This window comes from Salminus brasiliensis, chromosome 9 (genome assembly GCF_030463535.1).
Source record: "Salminus brasiliensis chromosome 9, fSalBra1.hap2, whole genome shotgun sequence".
NCBI classification, from domain to species: domain Eukaryota; kingdom Metazoa; phylum Chordata; class Actinopteri; order Characiformes; family Bryconidae; genus Salminus; species Salminus brasiliensis.
Window position 1 is genome coordinate 39,582,414 of NC_132886.1, and position 13,233 is coordinate 39,595,646.

Sequence of the window (13,233 nt, forward strand, 5' to 3'; positions counted from 1 at the left end):
CGGTGCTTTTGACATGTGGTACACTACACAATTTCAGCCCCGATTCTCGGCCTGGCTGAGGTTGTGCTGTGCAGTCGGAGGGTGGGTTTGGGTAGTGGGTGAGGGGTGGCCCTCTGATCATGATATACTGGTCAAAGACTCCCTTTTAGTCAACAGTCACCTTAAACGATGAAGCAGCTACATTCTGGCGCTCCTAGCTGCATGTCCGATACTGCAGCTCCATTTAAGGTGGAACGGGAATTCGTATAAGAAGCCAATATCAGGGTACATAGCTGTGCTGCTCACCTCCAGCTCCCTCCGCAGTCTGTACAGACCATGCCGACTCCGCCTTCCCACCAAAGACCTCACTTTCGTTTGGGTCGGTGCCACGAATGGTAGGGTGCGATGGACGCACATTTCATTCGCCATAGAAATCAGCAAAACTCGAGCTCCGAGTGGTCCAGTGGAGCAAGGCTCTGCCTCCATGGTTTCAATCCTAGGTCATGCTGCCAGCCATCAGCAGCCGGAGCCTGAGAGAGCACAACTGGCCACAACTGCTCTCACTTCAGGGTGTCTGCTAGCTGGTGGATCAGAGCTGGGTACCCGACGCTTTCCTCAGAGCGCGTTGGTTGCCTGGTGATGCTTCGGAGGAGGGATGAGTCAGTCCTCAGCCTCCCAGGATAGAGAGGGAGATGCTAGGCTAACGTTGCGAACAGAAACTAAACTTGGACTGCCACCAATCTTTTCTCTGTAAATAAAGGCTTGAAATTTCATTATTTTAACATTTAAATGCAAGGGCTTTGGGAGGAAACAGCCTGGATAGACCTTTTTTTAAATGTTTAAGCTAAAATATGGGAACCGTTGTACGACCCTTCAGCTGGAGACGATTTTTTCAGTGTTGCAGAATGAAGTAAGCCACACCGCTTCCTAAACTACATCCATTTACCAAAGTAATGAAGATCTGGGTGTGTTTTGAGAGATGTTTTTATGCATGTGTTTACAGAGATGAGATTGGTGACAATCTAAGTCCAGTGTTGGTTAGCAACATTAGCCTAGCATATCCCATTCGTCACTGAAGAAGCACACATGAGATACCAAGCATGTCCTGGCTGATGGACTGAATCTGGGGTCAGTGATCGATCACGATCATTTGATTTCTCACCGGACTTCTCCTTTAATGCCTCGCTTGAACGTTATTTTAATGACAATCTTCAGCGGAACTCTGTTCTGTACACCAGCATCTCCGTCTCGTTTCAGCACTGACCCCGGTGGACGCAGCACATGCGACCTCCCTCGAGAATGGGCGAAAAATAAAGCTAACATTCTCCGAATAAGTCGTAGCAGTTCACTGTGAACACAGAAAAGTACCTACCACCACACCTAGCAGCCTCAACTAACAACGAAGTGCTCACTGTTTGACCTCACAAGCCCGGTCTGCTTCACGTCAGATGGATGGCTAGCTCCCTTTAGCCCGAATTGTCCTCACCCTGCTTTAAGCTACGTGAACATCAGCAAGCAAAGGAGCCAGAGAAGGATCTGCAGGTTGCGAAGGACGTTATAAGAACGTCATTGGCACAACTATTTCAAAGAAGAATGAAGTGAAGGGAAAAAAAAAACCTGATGACGATCCTGATGCCTATGGAGACTTCTCTAGCGGCTGATAAACGGTTAGCTTTGTGCGCTACGTTCTTTTACACAGCGGAGCCCGTCGCTCTGCTTCAGTGTGGGCATGCATGAAAGCTCACGGCGTGTTTTTCTTTGACCGACATACATCCACACAAAGCTTGCAACGAGGGGGGAAAGAGATACGCACGTCTAAGTCAAAACGGACAGAAAGGAAACCTCGGTGCGTACGCTACCACGACACGTAGTGCTAACAGCTCTCTGCCTCCGCTAACCGGTGCTGTGAAGGCCTCGGCGAGACGGCGGAAGGGGGGTAGGGGCGGGGTTGAGGTCACAGGGAGCAAGCTCCTTTCCGCTTGGCCAGGGCCTTCTCCGCCACGTGTCTCTGCTGACTGTGCGCGTGCCTGAGAAGAAATAAATGGATCGTGTGAGATCACAATACGCACACACTGTCTGGACAAAAGTATTGGGACACCTCAAGGGGATTAAAAAGAGAACGAGAATTGCTGTGAGGATTTGTTTGTATTCAGTGATAAGATGATGATCACCACTGATGATTTGCCCAACATCCCAGAAGTTCTTCCACTGCTCCACAGCTCAGTGCTGGGGGGCTTTACACCCCTCTAGTCAACGCCTGGTGCCAATAGACTAGTACAGGGACTAGACAAGTTGTGTGTGTGTGCATTTGCACATCTGTGTCAGCAATGGGTGCAACTTAAAGTAAAGCCAAATTGCATTTATTAGAAAGGGTGTCCACAAACATTTGGACAGAGTGTATGTGCATTTCGTACACCAGTAGAAATTATACAATTCCCAGAAGTGATTCTCGCTAGTTTACGAATTGGGGAGAACCCCTTGGGAAGGGGCTTGCTAACTAGATAACGGGTTGGATCAGGTGTGTCGGAGCCGGGAGAACACTAAATTATGCAAGACAGGGGTTTTCCGGGTCCAGAGCTGGGAAACTTTGTTAAACCTCTTGTGTGTCAAAGGCCTAGTGTGAATTCAGAACCAGTTCTGGTAAGTACTGAACAAATGGATCTGTGTTTTTGGCCTAAACCCCTTAAAAAACAAAAGGGTTCTTTAAGTGATACCATAGAAGAACCACTTTTGGTTCCATAATAAAACCAAAAGAAGTGTTTTTGTAGAAGAGAAGAACCCTTAAAGGTTGAATAAGTCAACGTAAAGGTCGAAGCTCTTTTCCAAAAATGGTTCTTCTCTGGCAGTTTTAAGAGTGTAGTCTCAGGCTGACCCCTGACCTGGTCAAGTCCTCCACATCCACCAGCATGGCGTCCTGCTCCACATGAAGCTCGTCCCTCAACAGCAGCAGCTGTACCAGTTCCTCATTCAGACCTACAGAAAGGTCAGACGTTAGCTTCCAGGCTTGCTGGGTTCTGATCTAGTCAGAAATGGCAACAGATCAAAACTTCCCAGCAACACAAACACGGGCATTTCCTAAAGGCCGTGGCTCGGATGGATCGGTAAACGTGCTGCAGACGACTCTCCAAAAACACTCCAAAGATTCGCTCATTACAGATACGCTAATTAGCTTGCTGATAACTACGTTTACATTCTGCATGGGTGGGTTTAAGGGGAATAAACACAATAGGGGACGTAGGAAGGCTAGTCCTTAAGATTCTGAATCCAAACGCCACAACTCACCTTGAATCTGAGAGTGGAGGTCGTTGGTGATGACCTGTAGCTGACCCAGGCTCATGTCCCTCAGGTCCATGGGCCTCAGGCTCCTCTTCATCAAACTTTCACTGATGTGTGGCAGGTGCGGCAGCTGGAGGAGAAATTGTCAGGACACACTTCATTTATTCGTTCGTTCATTTATTTATTACCTTCATTTATTAACTGACTTTAAAATGATCATATAAATATTTATTATGTAAAAAATATATATATAAATTGCCTTTGACCATTCCAGATATTACCTCTGCCTATTCTAGCGATGGACAATGGCACAGATTTACTTTTCAGTCTCCTATCAGCTAAAACAAAAGTCAGTATTTAAATAATAATAAAAAATAATGCAAATATTAATCATTTTTAAAGTTTTCTCGAGGAAAATTTTTCTATTTCTGATAAATCATTAATTGACCATTAATGACACATACTGTACATATTTGATGTTCTTTAGTAATTTAGTTTAATAATAGATTGAATGTTTTTATTTTAAAAAATGTGTTGTTCATTGTGTTGTGCATTTTTTTGGTAAACTTTTTACTCATTTTTAAATTATTTATGTAATTCAAATAAATTTAATGCTAATGTAATTAAATAAAAACTAATTTAGCCACACCCACACACAATTGAACTGATTTGGGTTGGTATTTAAGCAAGTCCAGAACAAATGGACCAAAGAAAATTTCACTTTTAATTGATTAATTAATAGTATCCAACTGAAGACTGTCATTTTTGTCCCACTTTTTAATCAACATCTAATATTAATTCTGTATCATTGAAATTAATGTTAAAGCGCTAGATCGGACACCACTTTCCTTCACAATCTGCCACCAGTGCAGCATCAGAGGACAGTGCCGGGTCCCAAGCTCCACCACAACAGCTAACAGGGGCCTGTGCCGGCCAACACCGCTCAAGAGTGATGTGGGGAGGGAGCGCCAATTGGCCGCACTCTCTCGGACTGCGACCCCCAGGGCCGAAGTGGAGGAAAAACTTTCTTAACTTTCAATGGAAGCCAATAATTTTGGAGCATTTCTATTGGTCCATCCAACACAATATGTTGAATTCCAGAATTTTCCAGAATCAAATTGTGGAAAAATGGCAAAAATATGGATATACGACCTTGATCATGGCCTGAGAGAACAAACAGGTTTTAAGATTTGACGTCGACCATGCCAGTCAAAAATTTGGAAACACCCGATTGTTGTTGAATGTGTGCTGATCATCATCTTAAAAACATCTGATCCAAATGCTAGGGTGACCATATTTTTCTAGTAGTTAGGAAGTCGTGGCTGAAGAGGGGGGGGGGCTTAAAGTAGGCCTAAGTATGTGTGTATGTGTGTGTGAGGGTGTAAATACCTCTAAAACCATGCAGCTACAGTATGTTAATGTACAACCTAAATATGACCCAACACCTCCTTACAACTTACTTGAAGGCCTACTCTGAGCCCCCCTCCAGCCCATCCAGCTCCATCATCCTATCTACAGTGGATACCTGTGTGTCACCCAAGATGATCAGCTCACATGTCTCCAAACTTTTGACTGGTCCTGTGTGTGTGCAGGCCTGAGGAGGACGCTGGTCCCACAGTGTGGCCCTTTACGGACACAGACTTGAGGTTTTCCTGTGTGTAAAACGAAAACCAAAAGCAGAAGCATCCTGCACGGACTCATCAGTTCATTTCACGGAAAGGCGACAGCGGTGCTGGTGTGTGTTTTTTTTTTTCTGTGGTCAACACAATCAACAATCACTCAAATTTCTCTAATTGCACAACAATCTGAGAAACCCTCCCATTCATAGAACGCTCTCTGTAAACCGCCGTCCTGCCAGCTCGCCGTGTAACACTCATGACTTTGTGCGGCGACCTGGGGCTGCCCTCCAGGTTTCACTTTCTCAGAGTTTAGTGGGGCAGGTTCTGCACTGTACAGTCAAGAACACGTTAACACCTCTTCACCATCATCAGGGAAAGTGGAGTTCTACCATTTCTTCACGCAGAAATTACAGCTTGCAATTTCGCAGAAATTTGAAGGAAGCAAACAAAAATTAAGAGAAAAGAATGAAGGTTGGGACGAGGAAAAAAAAAGCAAAAGTTTAATGACTTAACTGAGGTGAAGTCCAGAAAATCTGCCCGAGCCCGAGCTCGTTTCCTATGAATTTCTCTACAAGAGCAGGTCGGGCAACAGTCCTGGTACCTCAGGACTGTACACACCAGCCCTCCACTTTATTAGAAACCCAGATCTAACACTTCCAGACATTGGCCACTTTATAAGAAACACATGATGCTCCTTATTTCCTGAATGCTACACATCCACGATTTTAGGTGATTGCCAAAAATGATCCATAGATGTCTCCACTGTATAGGTGGAGGTACAGATACAGGGGGTAGCTCAGCCCCCTCTACCATGCTGTTTCTATACGACAACTAATGCAAACTTTTATTCTGGATATTAATGCTATTAGAACTTCATACTGGATATTAATGTTATTAGAGCCTCAAACTTGATATTAATGTTATTAGAGCTTCATTCTGGATATTAATGCTATTAGAGCTTCATACTGGATATTAATGTTATTAGAGCTTCATACTGGATATTAATGCTGTTAGAGCTTCATACTGGATATTAATGCTATTAGAGCTTCATACTGGATATTAATGATATTAGAACTTCATACTGGATATTAATGCTATTAGAGCTTCATACTGGATATTAATGTTATTAGAGCTTCATACTGGATATTAATGTTATTAAAGCTTCATACTGGATATTAATGTTATTAGAACTTCATACTGGATATTAATGTTATTAAAGCTTCATACTGGATTTTAATGATATTAGAGCTTCATACTGGATATTAATGCTAATAGAGCTTCATACTGGATATTATTGTTATTAGAGCTTCATTCTGGATATTAATGATATTAGAGCTTCTTACTGGATATTAATGTTATTAGAGCTTCATACTGGATATTAATGTTATTAGAGCTTCATACTGGATATTATTGTTATTAGAGCTTCATTCTGGATATTAATGTTATTAGAGCTTCATACTGGATATTATTGTTATTAGAGCTTCATTCTGGATATTAATGATATTAGAGCTTCATACTGGATATTAATGATATTAGAGCTTCATACTGGATATTAATGTTATTAGAGCTTCATTCTGGATATTAATGATATTAGAGCTTCATACTGGATTTTAATGTTATTAGAGCTTCATACTGGATATTAATGTTATTAGAGCTTCATACTGGATTTTAATGATATTAGAGCTTCATACTGGACATTAATGTTATTAGAGCTTCATACTGGACATTATTGTTATTAGAGCTTCATACTGGATATTATTGTTATTAGAGCTTCATACTGGATTTTAATGTTATTAGAGCTTCATACTGGATATTAATGTTATTAGAGCTTCATGCTGGATATTAATGTTATTAGAGATTCATTCTGGATATTAATGTTATTAGAGATTCATTCTGGATATTAATGTTACTGCATGATTGTGAGGAATGCTGACCAAGTCGGCCACGGGGGATCGACGGTGCAGCTGTATCTGTCGCTCAACCTCCACCTGCATTCGGGCCATGGGACGAGCAAGGGCCAGCGCTCCCCGGGCTTCCTCCTGCAGCCGCCGCTGCACCCGCCAAAACTCACAGTCCTCCGGCTCCAGGTCCTCCTCTCCGGTGTCCCGGTCCGACAGGGAGGAGCTCTGCTTACTCTGAATAGAACACACAAGGATGCTACAGTGGTCAGCAGAGTTACCCATAACCCAACTTTCCCAGATGTGCTAGAGCAACTAGAGCAACGTTAAAATGCAGGTACCATTGGAGACAAGGGTGTGTCCAGGCTTGTCTCAGTCCTGCTGTCCTCTGCATCGCTGTCCTTATCACTGCTGCTGTCATTTACAAAGCACATCTGCAGGTTCACCCCATTCTGAAGCCTGAAACTCAAGAAGAAAGACATTCATTTTTGACGAATGGGTGGTAAAAATAAACGTCTCTGCGGATCCAGAAATAGCACCAGGTCTTTTAGATATTTATTCTTAGCATGTCTTTGACGTGAACAGCATAAAGCAGCACTGCATCTATTTTAATCTGGCAGATTATGAAACTATGAAAGTAACATTCGCAGACCGTCTACTTTACTAGAAACCCCTAGCTTCAGATACAAATGCCTAATGAGCATTTTAAAAAAAGGTGACCAGTTCAGACTCCAGCTTTCTGAAGCGGCATTGTTCCAGGGGAAAATTTACCCAGGAGTGCTCTTTCTTGGCCTCCGCTGCCGATGGTTAGCAACATGATCGGTATTCGAACCGCTGATCCGCTGATCATAGGTACAGCGTCTAAGTCCATTGGGCCACTATCTGTCCACAAAAGAAAGCCAAAATGTCCCTAAAATGCTCTTGTGATCATGCCAGTCCAGCAAGGGGTGCTACACCTCATAAAGGTTGATGTGAAATTCCTCAAGAAGCAGTGTTATGGCCAACATAGACCTAAATACAGCACAATGCTGAAGCACATTTTCTAATAACAAAGGTGTCTCCATAACTCGACCTCAAATTATTTGTGCTCTACTGGCCCCATAATGGCAAGTAGTGCTTGGTCTCCGATGACTGCCACTAGCAATGCAACTTGAAGATGGATGCTCAGCTCCCACAGCAGTTCCACAGAAATCAACGTACTCTACATTAATTTCAGACTAAAACTAAGTACAACCTATTTGTTCTGGTTGCAACCAATGTTCTTCTACACAAATGAACCCTTTTTCTCACCAAACGTCCCAAAATTTGACTACCAATTGTTTGGTCCAAATGCTGGGGGACATTATTTCTAATGAATGCATCCAACTACTTGAAGTTGCCTGAATCGCTGACAGGTGTGCACAGATGTGCAAAGAAGTACCACAAATACAATAGGACTCTTTGGAGCAGATGCCTGAGCTGGATGCTAGAGTAAGTAGAGGGATATGAAGCCCCCCAGCATTAAGCTGTGGAGCAGTTGGAAGAGCTGTCCTCCCTGGATTTGACGGATGGTACTCCACCCAAACCTTTTGGGATGAGGTGGGGTTATGATTGTCCAGCATCCTGACCTTAATGCTTTTGTTACTGAGTGTGATCAATCAAATCTTCACAGCAGTGCCCTTCCAGAAGCTAGTAGAAAGCCTCCTTCCCTGGACAGTAGAGATAGTTACTCCAACAATCAGAAAAAAACTATTTTTAAGAAGAAACAATGACTGAACGCGTGACTGAAGTGTCCCAATACTTTCGTCCTTTTCGACTGTTTAGGTTAATACTGCAGGATTGCTTACAGGATGATGGATTACACTGAGACAATGTTTTCTACATTATTTGTGGCGCACAAAGTCATACCTTCCTTCCTCCTCCTACCATAAACTCATCAAGAGGGGAACTAATGCAATGAAAGGAGTTTCTTGTGTTGCTGGTGCCTCCACTTCCCCCGTGAAACCCCTCTCCAGACCCTACACTCACTCCATCCCCACTTAATAGGAACTGTCTCTCCGCTCCGTCAAAGCAAAAGTCACCCTTCGAACTAAACCTCATCTGGCTCTTATTATTTCCTTGCCCATTTCTGCTTCTGTGGTTCCATTCTGCATGGGCTTGGACGTCCAGATGAGTGGCTTACATCACTGTAACTAGACTACAGAGGTTTTAACCCTGGTAAGACACCACATTCTAAAACCACCTGCCTAATATTGAGGAGGTCCCCCTCCTGCCGCCAAACCGGCTCTGACCCCTGGACCCGAGGTGTGGACTCCACAAGACCTCTGAAGGTGTCTTGTGGTACCTGGAACACCAAGCAGATCCATGTGCGTCAAAGAGCCTTGAGTGCCCACGACCATGATGCAGGTACTGACCACTGCATACCGGGAACACCCCACAAGACCTGCCTGACATTTTGGAGATGTTCTGACCCAGTTGTCTAGAACATCACAGTGTGGTTCTTGTCCTGAGGTTCTTATGCTTGGCCATTTTTTCCTGCTAGTATATCCACCCCTTGACGTTATAGCTGATGGGTGTATCTCACAATGTTTGGATGATGACCCCATGCTTCTGGAGTCTAAAGGTCTTTACCAGTTTGAAGGTTCTTCACACTCACAGTCATCCTTCTTTATTACAAACATGGTACTTTATGAACCCAGGAGTGGTTCTGCTATGGCATCACTCAAGGAACCACCTTGAAGCACCTTGGTTTTTAAAAGTTTTAAGAGAGTAGGACGCCTTTGCCACAAGCTGAAATTTCTGTCCTGCTAGAGCTGCCCTGATCAACTGTAAGTGCTATTAGTCTGAAATGCAAACATCCGGGAGCAGCATCAGCTCAGTCATGAGGTCCAACCCTCCTCACTACTGGACTATGGAGCAGTGCAACTCACGCTTCACTCTCTGGCAAGTCTGATGGATGGAATCTGGGTTTGGTGGATGTTCTGTAGATCTACCTTTAGTAGATCTTAAGGTCTACTCCTCTCAGTAGTCATAATGTTCTGCCCTCTTGTGGAGACAAAGCAAACTTCTGTAAACCACCTTCTCAAAAAAAAATAAATAAAACTTGCTGGAAAGCCATGTGTAGTGAGTGTTGTCTGCGATCTAGACATTAATCGGTGGTCAGTTTCTGACCATAGAGCTGCTCTTAGCTGGATATGTTTGGATGGTGGACCTTGATGTAATGCACTGAGGTGGGTTATATCACTAATTTCTACACACTGGGAGAACAATCAAGCCAGCACAGTGTGTACAAACACTCCCACACACTCTTAGACACACACACACACACACACACACACACTTCCACCCACCGTGAGGACAGGCAGTTTTTGCCACCCTTGCTGCAGCCAGTGAAGAAAGCGGGTCCGTCGTCATAGAAACTGCCAAGGGCCAGCTTCTGCCTGATCGACTCCCTCTCGTTCCTCTGGGCCTACGCACACGAAACACACACACACACACACACACACACACGTTAAATAAATGATGAAGCTAGTTCAGCCGTGACGAGCCAGCACTGAGCGGTACGAGCCCGTTTACTACACAGCGTAAGGGCAGTAGTGTGTAAGACTACAGATAGAGTGGTCAGTAGGCTTTCGGTGGTCCGTTGGTGGGGGTGGGGAGGTGGGGTTTAGGTGGAAAAAGGAGAGAAGGGTGGGGAAGTGAGGTCTGTCCTTGTGCTGGAGGGGAAATCACTACTCTCAGTGAATGGAAAGGGGGAGAGAGAGAGTGGGTGAGTGAGAGACCTAGTAAGAGAATGTGAAATTACATATTTTCATTGGTTGCCACATTGCCACATGCCTGTCGGCATTTGATGGACAGTGGACCACCCAAAAACAATATTCGCTTACGTGAACACACACACACACACACACACACACACACACACACACACACACACACACACACACACACACGCAATCCATAGGACCCTTTTTGGTGCCATACAGAACCAATTAAAGACGAGTTGCTGTTGATAAAACTACCTCCACCATGTTTGGAGGCTATACTTTAGCCTGGCTAGCTCTCACTGTAAGCTGTTGATAAAACTACCTCCACCATGTTTGGAAGCTGTACTTTAGCCTGGCTGGCTCTCACTGTAAGCTGTTGATGAAACTACCTCCACCATGTTTGGAAGCTGTACTTTAGCCTGGCTGGCTCTCACTGTAAGCTGTTGATGAAACTACGTCCACCAAGTTTGGAGGTGTATCTTAATCTACACCCAAAAAGAGGGTGGGGGTCCTCAAAGATTTTTTGCACTTTAAGCCAAAAGGGTTCTATATTGTACTAAACAGGGTTTCCTGTGGGAGTTAGTGGAACAATAGTGGAACCTTTTTAGGTGCTATATAGAGTCATTTTAAAGGTCCTTTCAAGAACCAACTACATGATATTTTGCTTGTACATGAAGAATCATTTAAAACTGTTCTTTGAGTTGTTATGGTTCTTCGCACATTTAGAAGCAATTCCTATAATAGAGCCATTGAGGAACCTCTTTTTAAGGCTGTAGTAAAGGCAATGGTTCTAAATAGAACCTTTGTATTCCATATAGCACTAAGAAAGATACTGACAGGAACCCTTTTTGCCTAGAGTGTAAAAATAACCCTAGAAGAACTCAAAGCTGCGGGCGTATTTCAATCTGTTAAACCACGCCCATAAAAAAGGAGGTTCCACAAGGGTTATTAGCACTCTAAGCAAAAATGGTGTTTTAGGTTTCATGGTTCCACACTGAACCTAAGCCTTAAATAAAGACTCTTGTCTTGTTCCTTGGTCCCTGTAGGGTTACTTGCACTCTCAGCAAAAAGGGGTTCTGTAGAGTACTGAAAGGGTGATGAGTCATAACAATAGTGGAACCTTTTTAGGTGCTACATAGAACCAGGTAAGGAACCATTCATGCTTTCAAATGCTTCTTTGAGTTGTCACAGTTCTTCGCCTACACAGAACCAATACATTTACTCAAGAACCCTTGAAAAAAATCCCTTTTTGGGGATGTAGTAAAGGCTGTGGTTCTATACAGAACCATGTCAACTCAAAGAACCATTTGAAAGCATCTTTGCCTGGTTAAAGGTCCTACATATAAGACTTCTCGTAGGTGCTTCTTTAAATGGTTCTGTATAGCACAAAAGAACCCATTTTTAAGCACTATCTAGAACCTTTTTCGCTTCGAGTGTAAATAAGAAGTCCTGATGTGTCCCATGTGCTTCATCTGTACACGAAGAAGATCTAGAACCTACTCTCCATACGGAATGCTTTTCTCTCCCATAGCAACACGAGCAGCCATCCATCATCCAGCTCCAAGACTCCAGACCTCAAACTCCATGTTGTTTTCCTCCCACGTCTTCCTCCTCCTCCTCCGTCTCCTCCTTGTCTCCCGGGACCAGGCAGAAGGTGTGGAGGTTTATTTTCAGGTGGATACACACCAGCCCCCTCCCATCCTCTCCTCTCTACTTCGCTCCAAAGCCACACCCCAATCCCGGTGTGGCTCAGACTCAAATTTGGCAGCTTCCGAGCTTCCGAGCTTCCTCCCACTGGCTCTGGGATAGGCCTGCTGTGGATAAATGTGGGAAAAAAACAGAACCCAGCAGACTTCGTGACGCAGATCGTGATGTAACGTCGTCGATGGAGGAGTCGAGCAGCTTTCTGGTACATTCTGAGGAGCGTGAGGTCCTCCCACTCTCTGCTAAAGGCAGGACTTGCTGCTCTGTGGACGGATGAAGCCTAGGAATTACAACTGGGAATTGCGAGGTGAAGTAGAACGCTGGATGTGACCATGCCCCCCAGCATCTTCACCTGAATTAGAACCAGTCAACATGTCAGGCCGTCCCATTTCCCCCATTTCCCTGTCCGTTATACGGATGCCAGCATCCATAACAAGCCTTTGGTAAATTTTCTAATGTAACCAATAAGACCAAGGAGCCTAAATATAGACATTTCCCATTCTAGATAGGTGGTTCTAGGTCGCACTCATCCCAAAACACATCCCAAAGCTGCTCACCTGGTAAAGGCATTTCTCCTGGTGCACCATCCTTCAGCATGGCAGAGTGCAGCAGCAGCAGCAGCAGCATCAACAGCCCTGCCTAGCACTGCAGTGTGTGAGACGCGTCCCCAGAGAGCAGCCGCTCTACCTTCCCTGCGTACACACACACACACAGACACACACACACCACGCACAGAGGGAAGGGAGGAGGGAGCGGGTAAATGAGAGACAGAGAGACACAGACACTGAGAGAGAGAGAGAGAGAGAGAGAGAGAGAGAGAGAGAGAGAGAGAGAGAGCGTAATTTTCCTCCCAGGCGATCCAGAGAGTGCGTGAGATAGAGAGAGAGAGAGAGAGAGAGAGAGAGGGGCTAAGTGGCTGTAAGAGACATGAGAATGGGAGGGGGTCCCACATTCAGACTGGTCAGACAGTCAGACGGTGTTGTGTCCATCTGCTAAAGTGGGAGAACTATC

At 44.5% G+C, this 13,233-nt stretch overlaps 2 protein-coding genes across 2 annotated transcripts in view; both read right to left on the reverse strand.

The window, feature by feature from the left end:
* The window catches only part of LOC140562808 (interleukin-12 subunit alpha), an 8,472-nt gene extending 8,007 nt beyond the window's left edge, over positions 1–465 (reverse strand). Inside the window, exon 1 of the mRNA XM_072688663.1 lies at positions 286–465. Within this exon, the coding sequence (XP_072544764.1) occupies positions 286–465 (180 nt within the window). The remainder of the gene's footprint in view (positions 1–285) is intronic.
* The window catches only part of LOC140562607 (schwannomin-interacting protein 1), a 13,144-nt gene extending 179 nt beyond the window's left edge, over positions 1–12,965 (reverse strand). The window contains exons 1-7 of the mRNA XM_072688382.1: positions 12,780–12,965; positions 10,102–10,220; positions 7,114–7,231; positions 6,809–7,009; positions 3,262–3,385; positions 2,859–2,952; positions 1–2,006 (exon numbers count right to left, since the gene is read on the reverse strand). The exon at positions 1–2,006 is cut by the window's left edge and continues 179 nt beyond it. Coding sequence (XP_072544483.1) covers positions 1,934–2,006; positions 2,859–2,952; positions 3,262–3,385; positions 6,809–7,009; positions 7,114–7,231; positions 10,102–10,220; positions 12,780–12,809 — 759 coding nt within the window. The 5' untranslated portion in view covers positions 12,810–12,965 and the 3' untranslated portion in view covers positions 1–1,933. The remainder of the gene's footprint in view (positions 2,007–2,858; positions 2,953–3,261; positions 3,386–6,808; positions 7,010–7,113; positions 7,232–10,101; positions 10,221–12,779) is intronic.
* Between the last annotated feature and the right edge of the window lie 268 nt (positions 12,966–13,233).